Source organism: Lactuca saligna, chromosome 6 (genome assembly GCF_052625555.1).
Source record: "Lactuca saligna cultivar CGN05327 chromosome 6, ASM5262555v1, whole genome shotgun sequence".
NCBI lineage: Eukaryota > Viridiplantae > Streptophyta > Magnoliopsida > Asterales > Asteraceae > Lactuca > Lactuca saligna.
Window position 1 is genome coordinate 14,529,519 of NC_136422.1, and position 23,938 is coordinate 14,553,456.

Below are 23,938 nucleotides of genomic sequence, written 5' to 3' on the forward strand. Positions count from 1 at the left end.
CAGAAGATGATGTTGTTGCTTTTTACTCTAATAATAGATTAAAGAAGTTTTTCTAGAAACCTTTCAATTCCAAGTCGAAAACTAGTGAGGTGAAAGGAAAAATTGTGACGAAAATAGGAGGATAAGAGAAAAAGAAGAGTGAAAAGAAGGATGTTCATAGCATTGAAAAGCAATGTTCATAGCTATTGGTTGTACAAATCAAAATCCAATTCTCTTTCTAGAAGACTATGAAGTCTGGGCATTTCATTGTAAGGACTATGTTCATAGCATTGAAAATCATGGTTCAAGCATATGACGTGAAATCGAAGAAGGTCCACACAAAGTTGTAAAGGCTCGACAAATAATATACACTCAAAAGGAATTTGATGATCTTGCTGCTAATAACATCATTGTATCACTGAAAAAGATGTGTTGTTGGTGAAAAACTGCATAAAATGATTCTTCCATTTCTTGAATTCAAAGAAGATGAAATTGATGTTGATTGTTATAAATGTGAATATGTGATATCATAAGATGAATCTTTGCATGATTCATATAGGATTGTACTTGAAAAGGTTGAGAAATTCATTAAATCTAAAGAATATAAACTGATGTTGAACAATATTCTAACTGTAGAAGATAAACAATAAGCCAAACAAAATCAATTGAGAAATATAACTTGTTATGACAAAAGTTGAAATCGGAAGAAAATCATTCTAATGAGAAAACTTCTAATTTCGATGGAAGCAAAATGAGTGAGATTTCCATTGAAGATGAAGTTGATTGTTCTTCTTTTATGAAAAATATTGATGAACCATAAAAAATTGATTTTTGAAGATTCCATTGAATTTGAAAATCATGCTGTGAATAAAGGATTTAAAATTTTAAAGATGAGGCAATTGTTTTTCCAAAAGTTTGGAAGACTCATAATCCAGTGTATTTTGTGAAAAAGGGTCTCGACAAGAATAATACACAGGAATTGACATTAATTGTCAATGAAGATAATGCAAAGGGTTGCAAGGATCATTTTTGGTCAGCACCAATTGATAATGGTGACGAAACAAAAGGTCTTTCTAAAAAGAGTTCATGGAAAGTAAAAGGAAAATGTATTTCGGAACCCTTGAACAAAGTGAATGTTTTACAAGATGTTGGTGAAACAAGTGGCACAAAAGATGTTCCAGTTTGTGTTACAAAGAATGAAGTTGTGAAAAATGATTAAGTAAGAAGGACAAATAATCGAAAATCAATTGAAGATATAAAAGCAAAGAAAAGAGCAATGAATGATATATATAAGAAAATTTTGGTTGCAAGAAAACAATTCTGGAAGAAAAAGGAAAAAGGGGTTAATGATAAAAGATTTTAATCATGTTAATCATAAGGTTGCTAATTCATCAATATATTTTAATCAAAATGTTCATTCATCACCTTATCCAAGAACAAAAGCACAAAAGCTAAATAGTGTATTGCCAGTTTTGTCGCGAATATTCGATTGATCATAACTTTTTCGTTATAACTCGGAATTTGATGAGGTTTTCGCCTAAATGTTTATAACGAGTAATCTAAAACTTTCAATAACATTATTTTTACTTATTTCCAACTTTATAATTTCATTAATAGTTGACTTTTGATCGGAATCTCATAAGATTTCCAATATTTTCCGAATGATTCTAAACATACTTTTACTTCAAATCTCATAAAAACTATCTTGTTATAACTCAACGCTCAAAACCATATAATATTTAATAATATTATCAATATTTAAGCTAACAAGCTTACAAAATACGATAATTAAACTAGGTTAATAACGTGTATGTTACATATTGATAGATATCCATCTGGATTACTAAAAAAAGATCTTTGGGATATTTCTTACAAGATGAAAGATAATAAAGTGGTGAAGCACTGTATGATGTTCCTTAGAGATAAACATTTGTACTCAACTGCTACTTTAAATCAACTCCTAGCAAAAGCTGAAGCGAACAAGTCCAACAAAGAAGGATATTTAAAGTGTGTTTCGGATATGATCAAATTGTGGATAGTTATTCGGATGAATTTATTGAATACTCTTCCAAAGGTGTTTGAACTATGAAGAAAACTTAAGAAATACCACAATAACAACTTGACACAAAGGGAGAGATTGTTAGGTTTCGGATATTAGTTGTGTCTAGTTGTATGTGTTGTTCGCATTTGATTGTAATGTTTAATGTGTTTTCTTAATTCCGAATTGGGGGGTTGTTATTCCAATTTCAAAATGTATTTAATATTAGGTTTGCAGTTATGAGAGGGTAGAGTTTTTGACATAGAATAGTTCAACGCAATCTTTTGTAACAAATTGTTCTCTCTATCCTCTAATGGAAACATATATTATTTACATCTTTTTGTTCATCCAAATCATTTACATCTTCATATGACATTTTAATTTTAGAATCTATCGTTCCTATAATTCTTACAAAGTCATGAAAAGAAGGACCAATAACAACTAAAATGTAAAGAATCTATGAAGTTTGCTTCTCTTGACACAAAATAGCAACTATTTTCTTTAAAACTCACTTCAAGGTACCACAACACAAATACAAATAAAGGGGAAAAAGAGGCTAGGGTTTTGAAGTTAGGGCTCTCTAGAATGGAGACTGAAGGAAATGACTAACCCAATATGTTATGTTTCTTAAATATGGTCCAAAAGCCGAGACCTAGGGTTTTTGGCTTTGCGACATTACGTTTTCCCATAAACCTTCATTCTTATTTTCATTCCTGACAATCTCGAAAAAAACTCAAACTTTGGGGTCCTCTTAGTGGATATATATGATATTTATGTAGAATATTGTCATGTATATCCTCGGTATATACTTTCCATATTTTGTAGAGAGTTCATTGTTACGAAAAAACACTAGCAATAGATATATATGTGATTGATGTAAATTAAAGTGGATTTTTAATTGATTTGACGAATGTGTATGAAGTATCTTTGGCACATGGTGGTTCCACATTTCAAATAATTATCCAAGGGAAGAAGATGACTTGTCCACTCCACACACTCTTATCCATTTATGTACACATGTGAAATCATTTTGTTCATAGGTTGTGATGGAATATATTCATCTTAAAAATCATTTCGAGAGATCTACTCTAGACACAGTTTGAATACATAACAGTTTGAATACATAATTGTCTAAAATTTTATCACTCTATGATGATATAAGATTGGATTTATCATCTAAGATGCAATCAATTGTATATGTATGAATTTGAGAGTAAAAGCAAAGGAAAGCATATAATATAAAGATGCAATCAACATCATCATCCACATAAAAACCAAACCCATGTTATGTTTCACACCATTTCTTTCTTTTTAATGGACAATCATGACTCAAATTAATAAAATGGTTCTTTTTAACTTTTTTGTAATGAGCGTGAAATGTGTCCACATAACATATTTTTTTTTGTTAAATTATTTAATAATTAATCAATAGCTCATCATGTATATACTAACGATCAAATAAAAATATAATAACTCAATCTTTTGATGATTATTTTGTTATTACTATTATTATTCATATGAAAAAAGCCTTACACATTTTGTTTAATTCAAGAACAAATAAATTAAATTTGAAACTATAATAAAATGGTATATCATAATATTAAAATTTAAAACACCAATTACATTCAAAATATGCTAAATAATGTAAAAAATATTAAAAAGGATAAAAACTTGTGTAAAAAGTGGAAGCTTCAGAAAGTCCATTTCCAGATCTTGATACGAAGATCAACCTCACATTTAGCATCAGAAACAGTAGCAACAGCCACCGACGATGATGAACTATTGGATTTTCCTCCAACCTTCTTTGGAATTAGGCTATGAATGCCCTCACACTTGATCCTAATTCCAACCCTTTTGCTTTTGATTGATTCGATTTTCATTGTTGCTTGAGTATCAAGCAATATCTTCAATGGCAAACCGGATTTCTTCTTCAGATCTGATCTCATTCGATCCACTGTCTCCGTTTCAAGTAGCAGAGATGTGCTGCTGATTGATGAACGGATAATCGTGATGTTATTCGGACTACTTGTAAACGAATTTCCGAAAGATCCGGTTGCGATTTGTGTTTCCTCTGATAAACATGTGATCGCGATTGGATCGTAGTAAAACACGATTTTATTGTTTGGATTTTTCGTGGAAATAGTGAGGTTGAGCTTGGATGTGAGCCGTGTGGTGTCGTCGGAGGCGGTGGTGAGGTTGAATTGCGAGATTTTAAGTGAAGTAACAGAGAATGTCGGAGGCTGTGGATGGTAGAGGAGGTAAAGGACGCAACCGGTGATTCCGGCTAGGAGGAGGACGAGGATTATGACGAGAACTGACCAGAAGCAGCATAAACAGAAACACCGCCGCAAACCACTACGGCGTTTCCGTTGATAATTGGGCAGGTTCGGCCGGTAAGGGTGTCGGTTCAGGTTGTTAATTTGGGTTTTCGCCGGTGGAGGTGGTAGTTTTGGGTTTCTAACGGTGGTGCCAGAGCCATTAGGCTTGGATGTCGGGTGGACTCTATCCGTCATTTTTTACTGCAATTCCGGTGAAGAATGTGTCACAGGAAGATGGAAAAAGAGTGGCGGAGGTGGTGCCGGAGTAACCAAGAAAGCAAGAGATTGTTATAGGAAATTGGAAAAAGCTTCGACCTCATAAAAATGGAAATGGGTTTGGAGTTTGGACCATTCCCCCCTGTCTCTCTCGTTGCTTATCACACCGTTGCCCTAATATACGATTTGAGGTAAACAATTTTTTTTTTCTCTATTTCATGATTGGTTTCTTAAAACTTAAAACAGGAATGATATATTTTCTTTAATTAACAAATAAATCGTGAAACCGAAAAATCAAACTAATTTTTTTTGGTCAAGTAAATGGACATTTTATTAATTTTGTATATGATTAAATGATTAAGAAAAAAATAATATCTTATCTTTTAGGTAACGATTTTGAGATCAAACGGCTAGTCGAGAAAATTCTAATTTAGTAGTGTGTTATATATGACTTAATTAGCCGACCTAGTTGGCAATATTGGTCAAATAGAAGATGATTTTAGAAAATGCTAAAAAAATCCAATATATTATCATTTAACACTAAAATTTAACGTACTTATTTATATATTTTTTAAACGGCTACTTATTTAGATAAATTAGTTTTATATCAAAATAGAAAAGTATCAATATAAAAATATTACTACAAATTTCATCTTTTGATAAAATAAAACCTATATCTGAAAAAATAAATATGTATAAGTATAACGTGATATTTTTCACAAAGATACGTAAGTAGAAATTTGTAGTAACATTTTATATTGGTTTTGTTTTATCAATACTTAGTTTGTCTATTTTAGAGCTTATTATTCCCCAAATTGTAACCAAAATAGACAAATAGTTGTCTATTTCATGGCACAAAAGCACTTTATAAGTTCCATATCATTATATTGAATTTCGAGGGTTGTATATAAATTTTAGATTTTTTTTTTTTTTTTTTTTTTTTTTTTTTCTGAAAAGAATAACATAGAAGGGAGGTGTGTCGTGTAGGTGGGCACATGGGTCTTTATGCTTGGACCCATTTGGTGTAGCAAATGCATAAATTGCCAAGATCGCCGTCTATAAAGCTTATCCAACGGTGCCTCCCTCCCACAAATAAAGTGTTTAGATTTAAAACTTTAATATTTTCTATTTCTGAATGGACCAAACAAATATTAATTCTATTTTTGTAGACATTTCAATAATATTTATAGGTTAGATACACATGTGGTGAATCGTTTTCCTAGATCGTATGCTTTGTCTAGGTATATCTTTGGTGAATCGATTTCATTTGTATGTCTGTCTAACAATTAATAGGGTATGGTTCGAGATTTTTTGAGTAATCAGTCGTAGAGCTTTACATGGAATAGGCCTATTCTAGGTGGAGTGGTGTCTGCTTAGTTTTCTCATTTGTCTGTCATAAGTTGTCAAACTGACTTCGGAAACAGATGCTTGAAGATGGGAGTTAGATTCTTCATGTTCGATCTGTCATATTTCATATTTGATGACACATATGTTCTAACGAGTACTTTTACAACTCGTTAGAATAAGTGAATTATGTATTCCAACATGGATGGATTTAGATAAACGACATAGAAGTAGAGTCAATATTGTGTAGGGTGTGTATTTCGTTTGAAGAATATGGTTTTGGACTCGGTTTGAATATGGTTTTGGACTCGGTTTGATAATGATCATTTGGGTTCTATAAACTTACCACAATGCTTTGATTTTTTTTTGTCAAAACAGGTATATGAAGGATTTTATTTTTAATAATATCGTAGTTTTTTCTTTTATTTGGTTTTATGCTAGAAACATCAAAACTAGGAAGAATGGGATTAGATGGTTGAAAAAACTCAATTATGAACTAGTGCGTATCTTTTTCTTTTTTTTTGCTAGCTTCTAGCTAGAGTTTGTTTTTAATTTATAGATAATGTTAAATAAAGGAAAAAGATACATATATGGTGATGTAATCATAACATTTTTTAAAAGTGTTCATCAAAATAATAATTTTTGCCTAATGAATAACAAAAAAGAGCAACAATCTTTTTAAGAAAACCTAAATGACCATACGGTTTGAATATCCATATTTTCCAACTCTTTTTTTTCAACCTCATTTTTTATACAAAAAGTAGATTTGAAAATTGCCTTTTAACAAAATTTAAATTTCCGAGTTTCAGATTTTCATATATATATATATATATATATATATATATATATATATATATATATATATATATATATATATATATATATATATATACACACACACACACACACAGAGGAATGATCATTTGAGAACTCAAAGTTCCCGAAAACTAAAGGTAGAGCGTTAGATCAAAATCTTGAATGACTTAGATTGATCATGACGTAATTGTAATTATCACTTGTTTCGATGGTATCTTATTCATTTTATAAATATTTACAATGGCAAATTAGGAATTAAAAATATCAATCATAATAATCAATTTAACAAATTAAAAAAAAACCACACACACAAACATGTGTTTCTCACTTTCTCTCTCATCTCTCAAGTTTATTCACGACTCCATCATCCGCCTCCTTCCGATGAATATCTCTCCATCCGATCTTTCTGCCACCGTTTTCCGCCAAGGATACCGCCACATTGAGGATCGAATTCGACGCACAGACTAAAGATCGACGATCCATTCCATCTACCGCCTTCTTCCTCCTTCCATCCTCTATCTCTACATGTTTTGACAAACAACAACGACTACCAATCCACGATCCTCGTATGGCATATCAATGACGTCAAATCCACGATCCAAGAGATCTACTTCATTCATTTTTATGTTCGATTGCAATAATAAACCGTTGAATCGCATTTGTGGATCACTTCTATCTGGCGAGGATCTTATACCGCCAATGCCTTCTTTTCCAATTGCACCTCTGACCGCCACAAACTACACAAACACTGTTACATATGGCTCCAACCTCCACAGTTCCCACCTATATATCGATTATCAAGTAAGTATCATCAATCGCTTCATGATTGAATCTGTTTTCATGACCTCGATCTGTTACATTAAAATGTTGCTAATCTGATTTTCGCGAGAGTAGAGATCTCCTTGTTCCGCTCACCATCTGTTCGATGAAATGCCTAAGAGGGTTTTGGGTTCTTTTGAGCTCAGAAGAAGTGACATCACATGGAGCTCATTCTTTTGCGAAAATTGTAATACATCAAGTGACATTTGCTCTAACTTGCATTCTCGTTTTCGCTTTATTGATTATTGTTTTCATCATATATTATAACAGTGTAGTTCCAAATGTTTTTGTGCCCGAAAATTCAACGAGCTCTTTCAATATTATCACTATTTTTGATGCTTTGGTGCAGATCCCCCTTACCTTGAACCAATGTTTCTTGCTCATATCAACTGGTTCTTTATCCCACTTCTTCTTAGATCACCTGTTTGAGGTAATATTTCTCTTCAGGTTACATAATAGAGGCAAAAATGATAAGAGTTATTAGTTGATCAGAGATCAAATATGGTAGGAAAATGGACATTCAACCATGTACACTTCGATACTGAGTATTGGTTGGTCGAAAGGTCGTGCTCCTGTTAATCCATATGATGTTGTTGTAATTGGATTTCTCTGCACCTGCTTAATCATTGACTTCATTCGAATCAACATGTATTTCTTTTTTACCTTATGATGTGAAATCTTAAACCACATATATGTTTTTATCATATATCTGGATTTGGGGTTCAATCTGGATGGCTCCATTTGTGCCTCAATGGTAAGAGACTTGATGAACATTATTGAATAAGATCATATCTTTTGTGTGCATTAAACAAATTAATTGCATTATAATTTTTGAATCTTTTGGTCAGGTATGATACGCTTGGTAAAATTCACATATTAATCACATGTAAATCATATATGAATGATATCTGATTCACATTTAAATCACAAGTAAATTACATATGAATTACGTATATACGTACATATTCATATGTTAATCACATGTAATTCACATATTAATCACATGTAAATCACATTTGATTCACATGTGATTCATATGATGTCATATGTAAATGTGATTCATATGGGAATCGTATGTGATTCATATGTGAATCGTATGTGATTCATATGTTAATCACATGAAAATCACATATGTATTTTTGTGAGTGTTTTTGCATCAATCATTTTTTTTTAAATTTTCTTATAAATTTAGAAGAAATTGTGGTGAATATTGAAGGGTTGAAAAATGATAAATTAAAGAAAATAAGGAAATATTGATATGAAAACATGAAAACGATTTGAAATTTATAGCATTTTTATTTTTTATATTTTATTTTGTATCGAATAAAATACTTGTACTATTATGTTTAGAGATTAATTAATAAAAATGAGAATTTTTTTGTGATTTAGTTACGAATATTATAGTATAAGAAATATACGTATATGCATTTGGAAAAAATATGCATATATGCACCTAAAAATTTATTTTTTTTTAAATGCGGTTTTTTTTTTAATGTAACCTTCTTTAAAAAAACTTGCAGTTTTTTTAAAAAAAATTATAGTTTTTTAAAAACATGCAGTTTTCTTTAAAAAAAATTAAAGTTTTTTTGAAAAAAAAATACTTTTTTTTTAATTACAGTTTTTTGAAAAAATTACAGTTTTTAAAAAATATATTTTTTTCAATATTTTTTTCAAAAATTAATGTTTTCTATAAAAAATTAAAAATCAACATTTTCTCAAAAAAAAAAAAAACGAAAAATAGTATATTAAAAAAAATCTTAAATTTTGATTTATGATGTAAATTTTAGACATTTATATTAATATATTAAATAACACAAAAAAATTAAACATTAAATGAGACTGGTAAGATGATGATCATGTCCTTAATGAATTACTTTTGAACCAACGCTCCACTTTTAGTTATCGAAAAACTATGAGTTCTCAACCGATCTCAACCCTATATATATATATATATATATATATATATATATATATATATATATATATATATATATATATATATATATATATATATATATATATATATATATATATATATATAGAGAGAGAGAGAGAGAGAGAGAGAGAGAAGTAAGTTCAAATAAAAACAGTAAATAGTGTGAGAACGTAAAAACACTATGTTTATGTTATTATTCTGTAATGAATTTTGTATATTTGTATTGTTTTGACGTAATTCTAATATAAATATTAACTTTCGATTAGTCATATATTAATTACAATGTTATTATTTTATTATAAACTTATGTATGTGCAGTTTTGTAGTAAATTCTAATTTTAATTTTAACATTTGACTATTCTTTGCCGAATAATGACATAAAGTTGTTAATACAAAATTTATTGTGGAATAATAACATAAAAAAATGTTTTCACATTGTCACTATTACTATTTTTATTTGAACTGTCCCATATATATATATATATATATATATATATATATATATATATATATATATATATATATATATATATATATATATTGAAAATCTGAATATTTGAACTCCTATGAATTTCCTGAACATGTTATTTGTTGGGTATAATTTTCCAATGGATTTCAAACATGTTTTTTATATATACATGAGGTACAACTTATGTAGCTATGTGTATAACATATAATGAAAACATGGCTAGTAGGATTGAAAAATGACAGACATCATCACAAAAATATGTAAGGATGTCTTGTTGATTTTGAAGGTCCCGTGTGAAATAAAATTGCACCCTTAATCATAATTCTTTTTATATATAAGCAAAACTCATTAATACTAAGATAAGTTGATAATTGTTTAAAAAACAGAGCAATAAGATAACTACAATCGAACATAGCTACATGAATCGCAATGTTCTCATAGCATTTGTAAAAGTAAAGTTGTGCATGAATTCTTTACAATCAATAGTCACCAATATATTGTTCTTAATATCTATCATTTTCAAGCCATTATGTTTTTCTTATGATATTGAGGACCGTAAGTACAAATTTAACAATTTCAATTTTGAGAAGCTGGTTTCTGTAGACGCAACAGTTGCTAGAATAGTCATCAAGACTCTATATGCATTAATTACATTAAGAAAAAAAAACGACTTTTCCATAAATTTGAAAACATTGATTGTGTTACCAGTTTCACTCGGTAAGAACTTGTGAATCAGCTTTAACTCTAGATAAAGTTAATTGGTGTCAATATTTGATTGGTCATCATACTTAAGTGTTGTAAAAACTCGTCAACCAGCTATAACGACTTGGCAAGTTCAAGAGAAGAAGTAGCATCGTAGCGAATTCCGACTTGGAATGATGAAACTAAGATATTAAATTGACTTTGGCCTGATGATGATACCTTTTAATAAATTTTGTTTTCAGACTTAGATCAATAGTCTACTATAACAAATTGTATGTAAAAGTTGATCCCCCTCTACTACATAGGCCATGTGCAGTCGCCCACCTCATACACCATCAAAGACACCCATGAAAAATGTATAGAACTCATGTTTGGCATTAGAATTGGACTAAATTCAAAATTTTAATGAGAATCGTTCCGATTAGGAAAACACATAATTATGACATGATATAAGGTGTTTAGGCATTTGATACTATTTAAGGTGTTTTCAACCATTAGATATTGTTTAGGGCTTAAAATAGTGTTCGTTTTTACGATCTTATAGATATTTTAATGATTGATTTAGATAAATGATTATTAATATTATCAAAATAATTTATCATGTTATAATTTAGGAGAATGCGTTTCTATGTTTTTAGGCGACAAAATATGGGTTTAAATATTATTTTACGGGAAATTAAGTAATTTAACCTTTCTTGTGTGTGTGTTTTTTTTAAATATAACCATTTTTAGAAACAAAAACTAACCATTTGTGTAAAATTCCAAACCCCAAGGTATCATTTAAACCTTTTCATTAACTTAAGTTACACATCTCTAGACTTACGTTGGGCGTACTAACCTTGTATGTCGGGCGTAAGCCTTTAAGTGAGTCGAGAAGGAGGCAACATACCCTAGGCGTACGCCAGGCATATGCAAGCAGATGCCAAACCCTAATTTTTTTGGATCTCATCCCTATTTAAACGCATTAGCTCACCCTGGACCTCCCATAATCAACCTCCACTCCCTTTAAGCCATAATATCAAACCATAGCCTTGAGAGTGAAGATCTTGGAGCCTTTTTAGTAATTTTGTGCATTCTTGTTGAGGAAGAAGGTAGTGTTGCATGTAAGCTTGTGGATCTTGAAACTCCTTCACTTTGTGAATCTTTTGAAGGTATAAAGTTAATGCCTTGTTGATATTCTTTTCTAGATCTCATTTGATGGTCATTTATGAGCTCTTTGTCCCAAAGTTTGGATCTTTGTGAGTTGGAGCACTCTAGAGATTTTTATTTGTCCTTTTAGGTCTTTTAGGATGCCTTGGTTCATAAAAATGGTTGCTTGATCATTTCCTTTGGCCCATGCATGAGTTAAGTGACCTTGAGTGTTGTGAAAGTTACGGTTTTTAGGATTGATCCCTCTTTAGCCATGCAAAGGCTTAAAGTCAGAGACTATATGGATTAAGACATTCTTTAGAGGTCAGATTTGGGGTTGGAATAAGTGTCTTAAAGGATTAAGACATTTTATTTAAGAGTTTAGGGTCAGGCCGTGTATGATGGGCGTACACCCTGCGTACGGACCAAGACTATTGACTTTTGCTGACTTTTGACATTTGGTCAGACGCAGAGGGTTTTGGGGCCATGGAGGGGAAAAATGATATTTTTGCCTTTAAGGGGCGTAGTTATGGGAATTGGATTGGTGAGTTGGGTTAATGGCTTTAATTGATTACAGTTACTTGTTGTGTTTATTAGGCGAAGTCTAGTTCTGGGCAGTTCGGGAGTAAGATTTATTAGTCATCAGTTCAGGTGAGTCTCTTCACTTATTCTCACTTGTGTGATAGAATAGCTATACACACACACACACATGTGATGACTAGCCGGGTCTAAGTGCCCTTACTGTGTATGTGTTGTTTATATGTGTTGAGACTTCGGGTAGTCTCCAGGGTTGATGATAACCCATAGTTGTTTATTTGTGTTGTGCCGTGTGTGGTATTTTGGGGAACTCCCTAAGCCTCGTGCTTACAGTTGTTGATTATATATGTTTCAGGTACATCTGGGGATTGCCGGAAAAATGAAGGTCTGATTGTATACATTCACTGGGAGATTTTGTTACTAGGCATTATGAGACAGTCTAATATTTTGATGTGAAAATGTATTTGATATTATGACTTTTCTGAGATGGTTATTATGAAAACTATTTTTCTATTGGTTTAAAAATGAAACATTTGGTATGAAAATTTTGGATGTTACAAGTTGGTATCAGAGCTATGGTTTGAGGGATTTGGATGAACTCTAGGGGAATTCCAAACTCGAACTACGGATCTGAAGATTTTCATAAAAAAAAAAATCAAAGAAACGAACAACTTTGCATGAGAAAACCCACGGAAGCAGTGTGTATAATCGGCTAGATTTCGAGCGGTAGTTTCCCAAAATATCTATATTTATTTTATTTTTAGTGTAGAGTTGATATCTTATGAACTGATAGAACTACATGTTAGTGGTAGGCTAATAATCCTACAGGAAAAGTGTGATAGGGTTGCTTGAATTGTGATGCCTTTAGCCTAGGAGATTGATTTATAAGATTTAATCTATCATTGCTATTTGCTTAGTGTATGCTATATAATTATACATAATTAGGGTTTTATAGCCTTAAAATACTTGGTTTAGCCTTTTTTCCTGTTCCTTGTTTGGTTGTGGACTTGAGGTAGAATCATTTATTTGACTGTCTATTGAGTCTTGTATTATGTACGATTGGCATGCACAAAGCATATGGCGAGGATAATAGAGATTTTTTGAGGCGGAGCAGTGCTGGGGAGTAGTCTAGAATGACTACTTAGATGCTTAGTAGTGGTTATGTGGAACCAGTAAAGCGAGGGTATAGCTGATCTTGAGAAGTAGAGTCCTTGTGACTTAGGGTCTTGAGAGGACGACTTGAAACAAATACAGGTTAGTATGGAAGGTAGTATTATGCACGTACTAGTAAAAGCATCGGATCCGTACGTGGTTCATGAAGGAATCTTAAGGAACTAAGGAGCTTGAAGGAGTGTGTGGATGTTTGTGTATGTGCTTGAGCCTCATTCTGATGGTTTTCTTGTGTGTTTCAGTATGGTGTTTACCCGAGGTTCAAGCTCCAGCAACCCCAAGAGGTCGAGTGCTATGTCCATATGGTATAAGTCCCCATGGATACAAATAAAGAGGAAAAGTGTTAGACGGAAACAACCAGCACCGTTGGACAATCTTTTAGAACCTACTGTACACATTGTATATAAAGAATAAGATGGTTCGTTTTTGTTTGGTCACAATTATTTGACCAGTTTTGCTACGTTTGAGTTTTGGACATGGTTATATGCCAATATTCATGGAGGATGGTTGTCATGTGATACAAGTAATATGATTATGTGCTCTGCGCTCCTAATAACAATACTTACAATACTGCAAAAAAATTATTGGCAGCATATCATGATGTGGATCTCATTGCTTCTAGAGTGTAGAACGGACGATGCTCGGTGAAAGGTTGTGTTATCAGCTTTCAACATTGATACTTATGATTGGGGTGACAAGGCTGACAAATCCGTTTACCCAGTTTGGGCAGACTGTGATACAATATAATTTTATTTGGATTACGTTACCTGAGTATTTATATACTAATTAATTATTTCTAGTTTTACATCCCAATCAATATACCACATGTTTATTGTTTTTGAGTGCTTTGGATTTGAAGAGATTCAAAATGACTATATATGATAGTCATTGGAAGGGCGACTACTGTTCAAAAAATGAGGATTGATTTATATGTGAAAATCCACATGCACAGACTGTTAGTGGGAGTCAAATATTGGGGTATTGAACCAACTGACTCAATCCCACTTGAGAGCTTCAACATGATCCTCGAAAATGCCTCAAATGTACCACAACAGATTGACAACAAAGGGGATTGTAGGGTGCTTTTTGTGTTGGTTCCTAGAAGCGTTGATCACCGGGAATTCGATTTTTATAAAAGGTAAATTTGGTCCAATGCCTATGGGTTATCGAAAACGACTAACGGAAATTTTTTGAGGTACAATGGAAAAAATTATTTGAACTTTATATTTGTAATATCACTTAAAGTCACATCCCTTTAGTTTATGTATTTATTTTATTGATTTTAAATGCATTTTACATTTTATAAAACCAAAACTTATATATTTTGTAAATGCAAAACTTATACATTCTATAAAACCAAAACTTATACTAAAAAAAACCGCATGTTACACGAAAAAAAATTACATTAAAAGAAAAACCACATGTTACACGGAAAAAAAAAACAAAGGGACTATGGTCCGGAATCGTACTTCGAAATTTCGGAAACCTTTTCGGAACAATGTGATTACTTAAAAAAAAACAAAAAAACAAAAACTTGGTATTTTTTTCTCAATAAAAAAATCATATTTATAAGGTTAGATTCCTCAATTTCCATTATTATTATTATTATTATTATTATTATTATTATTATTATTATTATCGGCTAAACTCCAAATCATGAGAACGGGAAAACCCATTGTCCCACAATTGTGAAAGCAACATTTCCCACGTGGCGATGCCAACTACACATCTTACGCACATGCCACTATTTCTTTATCCTACACACTCACGCATACCAATCGATTGACCAGAGTACCCTAAATTAAAGAGGGTAAATTGGATACGACCTATAGAACTTGTATTTGTACAAATATGTATGTCTTCACAAGGGCAAGTCGCCTGCATAAACAAGAGTTGATTTTCAGGTCTTTAATGAAGAAATATTTAGGCTTAGAATCTTATGAACTAGTCTTGCAAGTAAGCTTTTTTTTTTTTTTTTTTTTTTTTTTGTTTTAAACAATTGCATTTATATGCCTAATACGTTGTTTCTTTTGGTTCTTTAGTTGATGACGTGTATCATTATATTATCAATTATAAAAATATTTCTATAAACAAAATGGATTTTGTTTTACATGAAATCGTTTTAGTTAATAACATGCTCTTCTTAGAATTAAGAAACTAAAAGATCATTCTATTTGTGAAATAAGAAAAACATGTCCAAACTTTGTTACGAATGATTGTTTGAATCATATTCATATGACACGTATGAAGCTTGTTTACTTGGAAAACTAACAAACAAATCCTTTATTGGAAATGTTAATATAATTAGGGAACTATTGGCCCTTATATATATTGATATTTATGGACCATTCAAAACACCATACACCAGGTGAGGTTATAGATATTTTGTCACATTTATTGATAATGTTCCTCTTGAATTCAATGATTTTTACTCTTTGAGAGATGTGTTCCATTGTCAAAACCTACTTACTATCAGGTGCTATCTTTCAAAAGAGTTTAAATTTTTTATGAAAAATTGTTAAAATTAAAAGATAGTACAAATAATTTTCTTTTAATTATTTAATCGTTATAAAAAACTTGATTACATTTGTGTAATTTAAAAGCTTATTTTTTTATCTCGCTTTGGACCTAAAATATATTTGGAACGACCTACTTATTATACCATTGTGGGAAGCTCGATTTATCACGCTGTGATAACGCATGTCATTTATATGGTCAATCAATTTGTTACTGTTCATTAGGTTGTGTTCTATTGCTTTTCATATATCTACAACACACATAATTTCAATATTTTGTTTTCTTAGACATCTTTCATGGTGCTACGACCTACGTGCTTACCATGGTGATCGGATCATACAAATCAAAATATCACAAGTCCACTACTAGATTTTGTATATTTCTCGGCGATTTTCTTATTTAATGTATGAGCAAAAAACAAGATTTTGTTTTATAGTCCTCCACCGATTTCAAGTATTGTGTGGTGCAATATATGTAACTACATATGAGGTTATTTGGTTACAATGATTACTTGGAGACACAATAATGATGCTTTTCAACCTATTTTGTTGTGTTGTGACAGTCAAAGTGTGATACAACTTGCAATCAAAGTGCAATGTAGATTGGGACTACGGGACTATCATATTGTCTTATGTTTGTTCCTCTATGCAGATTGATGTTGTTTTTAATAAGATACACTTCGATTCATGTTTTCGGCTCTTGACCGACACATACTATTTATGCTTATTTTTGTTGCATTGGAGTTGAGGAGATTTTATCTCACATATATTTTATAGGGGAATTGAGTAATATTAACCATTTTTTTTTTTTTTTTTGGGGGGGGGGGGGGTTAGATATAACTTTTTTTTTTTGCAAAATAACCACATAATCCAGATTATTTTTCGGGTGGCCCGTCCTATTGCATTGGATCCCGAATGCCTATTCCGGATCAACCATATATGTTTCAGATCGTGATTTTGAATTTCAAAATCCACAATATAATTTGAGGCGGCGATTTCATTCCGGAAAGGCGCATGCCGATTTCGATGTTCCGACTCGATTCTGATGTTTCGACTCGATTCTGACATTCAGACTCCATTTTAACGTTCAGACTCGATTCGGACATGCAGCTCTCGTCTCTGACATGGAAGACGAGCACTACGGCCCCATTATTTTACGCATACGTCCTTCGTTTTCTCTTTACATAGTTTCTTTGTTTGTTTAAGGTTCCTATTTTTCTACTGTTAATATTCCGAAATTCGTAGATCACCTCCGGAATGAACTGAAAACGTTCTTGAGTTTAAATTAAGGATGTCATTGTTGTAGGACCAATTGAGAAATAGTTTAGATATTTAGGTATTGTTGATTTAGATCAAAATGTCATGTTCTGAATCTTAAAATTTCATTCCGAAAGCCTTCGGAACGCGAGGAATTGTTCCGGAATACGATGAACTTGTCTGGAACATGATAAACAGGTCCGGAACTGCTCTGAAACTGGCCCGAATATTGGTCATTTCCATTTCGTAATGAAGTGATAACACCATTTTTATTTGTGCAGTACGATATGGTTTTTGATGCATCAATTACACTCTCATGTAAACCCAAAATCGACTGGGAAATTCTTGTGGCATTCAGAGACTGACCCGAATGCAAAATAATGTTCTAGAATACATGTTTCGGGAGGTGGTTGTTGGTCCAGGCCCCTTAAAAACACACACTACTCAGATACATATATATGTATGTGAAATCAAAGTTGCAACAGACAGAATATGGAGAAGCTTGTTATATTCAACAAACAAAGTTACATCTTATGAAAAGAAAGTTATTGCTACATATACTACTCTAGCTAAGCTATCTATTTGAATAATAAGTCATATCCACGTTTCAAAACTTACTCCTAAAGTAAAGCAAGATATGGGATAAACCCCCTCAGGAATCGGTCTCTATTTTGAATAAGTAAACCTTTTTTTTCATGTTTATTATTTGTGAATATACTCATAAACTCCATCAGTTAGCCATACTCGTAAGCGTCAAGATCATGACCCATTGACCTATAAACAAAACTACCGAACCGTGATCCACCGCCCGTACCCAAGACCCGATAAATAAACAATTAACCCAACAATCACCTCCTTAATCGTTTATTCACACCTTTCACTCATAGCAACGTTTAGTTACCTTCTTTTCGAACCATCTCAATTCTCGACTTTTCCTGAACACCCGATCTCGACCTCGGCCACGTCCAAAGTCCAATATATCCGACTGTTGTTTGTCACCACACATAACTCATTTGTACATAACACTTTGTGACACGGGAGTCTTCTTAAACTGATTAAGAAAATAAAGCTATCTAATTTTACTGTCTTCTTTCACTTGCAAAATGAAACAAACCTAAAGCCACCTACTTTGACGGATTTTTTCTATTCGTTTTATCATGTAACTCCGGTTAATTTCTCCATTTTCTAGTGACCTACCAACAACCTACCGCCGTATTTTCCTTTTAATACAACTAATAGCTACAGACTACCTGTGTTCATCACCGATCACCTTGTCTTCCCACCACAACGGTCGACCCAAAACACTTTACCATCTTCGTCTTCTGTTGTAAAACATTCTTGAAACAACGTCTGTTGTCTTGAAACTTCTTGTGCGATCAGACCTTCAATTTTCTGCTCACCGCAACAAAAGTCAATGTCAAACACCCCGCTTCTACTGTAACGACAACCCCGCATCTGAAGGCTCCTCCACTTTGAAAGATGAATATCAAACTGACAACTTATTCACCTTGCTTTGATACCAATTGTTGGTCCAAGTCCCTTAAAACATACACAACACATACTACTCACATACGTATATATGTATGTGAAATCAAAGTTGCAACAGATAGAATATGGAGAAGCTTGTTATATTCAACAAACAAAGTTACATGTTATGAAAAAAAAGTTACTGCTATATATACTACTCTAGCTAATCTATCTATTTGAATAATAAATCATATCCACGTTTCAAAACTTACTCCTAAAGTTAAGCAAGATATGGGATAAAACCCCTCAAGAATTGTATCTTTTTTGAATAAGTAAACCTTTTTTATTTTCCATGTTTATTATTCGTGAATATACTCATAAATTCCATCAGTTATCCATACCCGTAAGCTACATGATCATTGACCCATTGACCTATAAACAAAGCTACTAAACTGTGATCCACATACTCGTACCCGGGACTCGACAAATAAACGATTAACCCAACAGTGGTTAGAGATTCCTAATGTGGATGAGGGTCCTTTGCTTCTACATTACGTCTTTTTCCACGAAGTTGTCTCCAACCCCTGAAGCCAAGTACAGGAAATGGTTTTTGATTGGGGGTTACGAGCTGTCTTTCGGGAAGAAAGAATTTTGTCTCATCATGGGCTTCCGGTTTGGTGACTATTTTTTCTGCTTCTGCATCTGGCGCCGCCTTCCGTTCCCGTGTCTTTCCTTTGGTCCCAACGAATGTCTGTGTCAAATTAGACCATGTTACAAAGGTGTTTAAAAATTCAGTTAATGAGTTATCGGATGATGATACAATCCGTATATGTCTTCTATACCTATTAGAGAAGGGTTTCAATGGGCGGTTGACTAAACAGCCTGTTACAAAGAGTATTTTCGCTTTGCTATCCAACCTTAATAAATTCAACAGGTATAATCTCGTCCATTTTATAATTATTGACTTTAATTACTTATTGTTATTAATATTTTTTTTTATCAATTTAATTGTTAACTAATTTTTTATGCGGCAAATATCCATGAGGGAAGATAATTTGGGATCAGTTGTACAAACAGCTTTTTACTGTATTGAATAAGGTTGGCAAGCTTATACATCCATACGAACCGAAAGAGAACGAACCTCAAAAATTGACCAACACCCTATAGGGATTTTTATACGCTTTTAAGGTAAATATATTATAAATATTTTATTATTTATTTTTGTTTGCTAACATTAAGATATGAATTCTTAAGACTTTTCTAGTGAGCAGTTTGTTTGGTACCCGACAACAGAATGTGATCCCTCGAGTTGTTGCATGGTCAAAACTGAGGGAGTTACAAAAGACTCACTGCAACCGATTTTTTTACAAATTCATGACGTATGGTTACTTTAATATTTAAACTTTTATTTATTTTATAATTTATGTTTATTTATAATTTTATAATTTTGTTAGCAAAGTAATAGACTCGTACAGAAGTTGGAGCTGTCGGAAGATGAGATGCATGTTGAATGGTGGATTGTTAGCTAGTCGTGGATTGATCGCCTTAATTTCCCCGACACTGAAGTTCACATGGCACATTCCCTAACAACATCACTCAAAAAACCCCTACCTATGAGCCTCGAAAAAAGAAGGCACAGATAAATAATCCATCTCACCCACCACCACCACCGTCGACCGCTGACCATCAACCGACAAGGAGCGAATTATTAGTGACTTGCAGAACGAGGTCCGTTAATTGGAAATTGAGGTTTGTAAATGCCGCAAGTAGTTGCGGTCTCAGGATGAATGGTTAGCAGAGCATGAAGCTACTTTAGCCATGGTTCTAAACTTATCAACAAGACTCTCGGAGACGATATTGGTACCTCAAAGGGGATGGAGGTACATTTTTTATTATTTCATCGTTTATGGTCGTCATGTTTTTGCATCGTTTACAAGTATACAGTATTAAACCGTACAAGGATACTACAATGACAATGAGTTATGGGAGCATGATTATGTCTTCCGCACCCCCCGAACAGCCGCTGAATGATGACCCTGAATAGCCGCTGAATGATGACCATGAGCAGCAGTCTCCGATTATTAACTCGTCAAATGTAAAAGAGATTCCGCAAGATGAATACAAAACACCATGACCAGCACCTCTTAGGTGTTTTAAGAGACAAAATGTTATGTCCATATGATATAAGTCACATGGATACAAATGAAGAGGAAAGGTGTTACATGACAACAACCAGCACCGTTGGAGAATCTTTTAGATCCTACCGTACACATTGATTATTAAGAACGTGATGGTTTGTTGTTGTTTGGCACAATTGTTTAACCGGTTTTGTTACACTTGAGTTTTGGACACTGTTATATGCGGATAGTCATGGAGGATTTTGTAATGTGATATAAGTAATATAATTATTTGCTTATTACATAATACGTTTCTAATAACAATGCTTACTTTACTGCAAAAAAAAACATGGCAACACCTCATGATGTGGATCTCATTGCTAGTCGAACGTAGAGCGGATGATGCTCGATAGACGATTGTGCCGACAGGTTTCAACATTGCTACATTTGACTGGAGTGACAGGGCTGACAGATCTATTTACCCATCTTGGGAAGAGTGTGATACGATATTATTTTGTTTGGATTACATTACCTGAGTATTTTTAACTTTTTTTGTAGCTTTACATCTCAATCAATATACCACATGCACATTGGTTTTTGGGTGCTTTGGATTTAAAGATAATCCAAATGACCATATACGATAGTTATTGGAATGAATACTACTGTTCGGAAAATGAGGAATGGTTTATAGGTATGAGAGTTCGCATCCACAAACTACTAGTGGGAGTCAACTACTGGAGTATTGAACCAACTGATTCAGTCCTACTTGAGCGCTTCAATATTACCCTCGAAAAGGCCCTAAACGTACCACAAAAGATTGCAACAGAGGAGATTGTGGGATATTTCTGTGTTGGTTCCTGGAGGCGTTGATGATTGGGAAATCGATTTTTATAGAGGGTAAAGCCATCAGTTTATGGACTATGAAAAACGACTACCAACTTTTTTTGGGTATATGAACAAAGATAATTTGAACATCATATTTGTAATATGACATACAAACACATCATTTATTTAGTTTATGTAATTATTAATTGTTTATTGATTTTAATTACATTTTATATTTTATAAACCAAAAGTTATACATTTTATGAAAGGAAAATTTATACATTAATTTTTTTTATTTATAAAACTAAAACTAACCGAAAAGCCATATGTTAAACGAAAAAGAAATCAAATGTATTCCATAACCATGGTCTGCAATCATACTCCCGAATTCTGGAGACCTCTCCGAAACAATGTGTCATGGAAAATATGGTTATTTTACAAAAAATGTGAAAAAGATCATTTATAAGGGTTACATTACTCAATTTCCGTATTTTATATTTTAGTATTTTATTATTCACTATAATTACACAATTAGTTGCAATGTTAGTTTAGTTTAATTTTTTTCCTTAGGATACTACTCTAGCTGTTTTCCTATTCATAATACATTTTTGCTTAAAATAGTAAATGTAAAACAAAATTTTGTATACGTCATTGCTAAACATCTAAATATCGTATTTGCCTAGTCTAAACACTAAATATCAAATTTGCAATCCTTAATGTTTTTTAATATCACATATAACCAAATCAATTTTTTTAAATAATTTTATTGATTTATAATTCTTTTTCATAATCTTCATAATCTTAAGTCGTTATAATTAAAAAAAAAACATTTCAATTAACAATATTACGTTTAATTTTAAATTCCAATACAAACAACATATCACGTTTTGTTGATTATAAAATTTTGCATTTTGTTAATTACAATCGCTTCTTCCCTATCGCGACCTTCTATTACATTATAAAGCTATAACTCACTTCCCTTATCAGCCTTCGACGTGTTTTAGACTACATCCAAATGACACATGATTATGGAGACGAAAACCTAATCACACAAAGAGAGATCTTCCTACATCACATAAACCTTAATAATTTTGAATGGAATTCCCACCGTTCAATAACATCATACAAAACTCTATTGTAGAATTTTCCATTTGGGTTTTCTCCAATCTCACATATGCAGGTAAGTGCAGTATTCAACCTAATACTTCATCTTCTTCCACAATTTCTTCCCCTTCCATTGTTCTTTAGTTGTTGATCCATCAACCCTTTGATTGTTGTCACTCGATTCAGCACCACCCTTTTTGCCCATTTTGTAGTGTAACGAACTCACTTCCTTGCTATTGCATGATTTACAGAAACACAAAACTCTGGCTCAGTTGATTACACCTGGAAGACAATTTCTGAATTTCCTCTCACCTGATGAACAACAAATTGATAAGTCGTGATGAAATGGCAACAAAAATGGCAAGAATTCGGATAGAAGAGGCTTATTTTTAGTTTATGAGATATGAATGTTTACCACAAACATACCTAACCGGTAATCCCTCGAGCAAGTCGATTTCAAGAAGCTCCTTTAGATTTGTTGGAAATCTCTTCAGCACAATCTTCTTCGACATTTTTATTTCCAACTTTTTGTCACTGTTTCCATTTGATGGGGTAACAATGAAAGTAATCACATTCCCATCCTTCGCTACAGTTTTATCATCCTCATTATCGTCTGACTTCCCCTGTTGTTTTAAATAAGAACTAAGGGTGCGTTTGGTTGGTAAGAAAAGAATGGAATTCGAGGGAAAAAGATTCAAATTCCCTTGAATTTATGTGGTTGGTTGGACTTGGAGGGGGAAAAAGGATTCTTAAATGAAGTAAACTTTCCACCATATGAAGGAAAGTGAATTTCTTCCAAAGTTGGATGGAAAACATTCATTTTCATCAAGGAAAGTGACAGATTACAAAAATAACCTTTGTAATTATCAGAAAACACACCATCACTACCACCACTACCATCGCCATCACCGACCACCACCACCACCGCCACCACTACCACCAGCTCTACCGCTACCACTACCACTATCTTCGCCGCCACCACCACTGTCGCCGCCACCTCCACCACTACTACCACTGCCGCCACCACCGACCATTACCACTATCGTCACCCACCACTACCACTATTGACGCCGTTACCACCACCTTTGCCATCATCCACCACCACTACCAGCGTCGCAATCACCATCATCACCACCACCACAACTACCGTCACCGCCACCACCATCAACTGCTACCACCA

General features: G+C 32.8%; 1 protein-coding gene and 1 long non-coding RNA gene across 2 annotated transcripts; one reads left to right on the top strand and one right to left on the bottom strand.

Annotated features, from left to right (window-relative positions):
• Positions 1-3,592: 3,592 nt before the first annotated feature.
• Positions 3,593-4,731, bottom strand: LOC145001668 (NDR1/HIN1-like protein 13). Its single transcript, XM_078961022.1, has one exon. It carries the CDS (start codon positions 4,528-4,530, stop codon positions 3,709-3,711), a length of 822 nt encoding a protein of 273 aa, XP_078817148.1. The 5' UTR covers positions 4,531-4,731; the 3' UTR covers positions 3,593-3,708.
• A 6,690-nt stretch (positions 4,732-11,421) lies between these two features.
• LOC145001669 (uncharacterized) lies at positions 11,422-12,782 on the top strand. Its single transcript, XR_013661676.1, has 3 exons — positions 11,422-11,788; positions 12,363-12,416; positions 12,658-12,782. It is a non-coding gene; the product is annotated as an uncharacterized LOC145001669 (long non-coding RNA).
• The last annotated feature ends 11,156 nt before the right edge of the window (positions 12,783-23,938 follow it).

Bases quoted from the DNA above. Each gene is read 5' to 3' on its own strand.
- LOC145001668 (XM_078961022.1), bottom strand. From the start codon at position 4,530: ATGACGGATAGAGTCCACCCGACATCCAAGCCTAATGGCTCTGGCACC.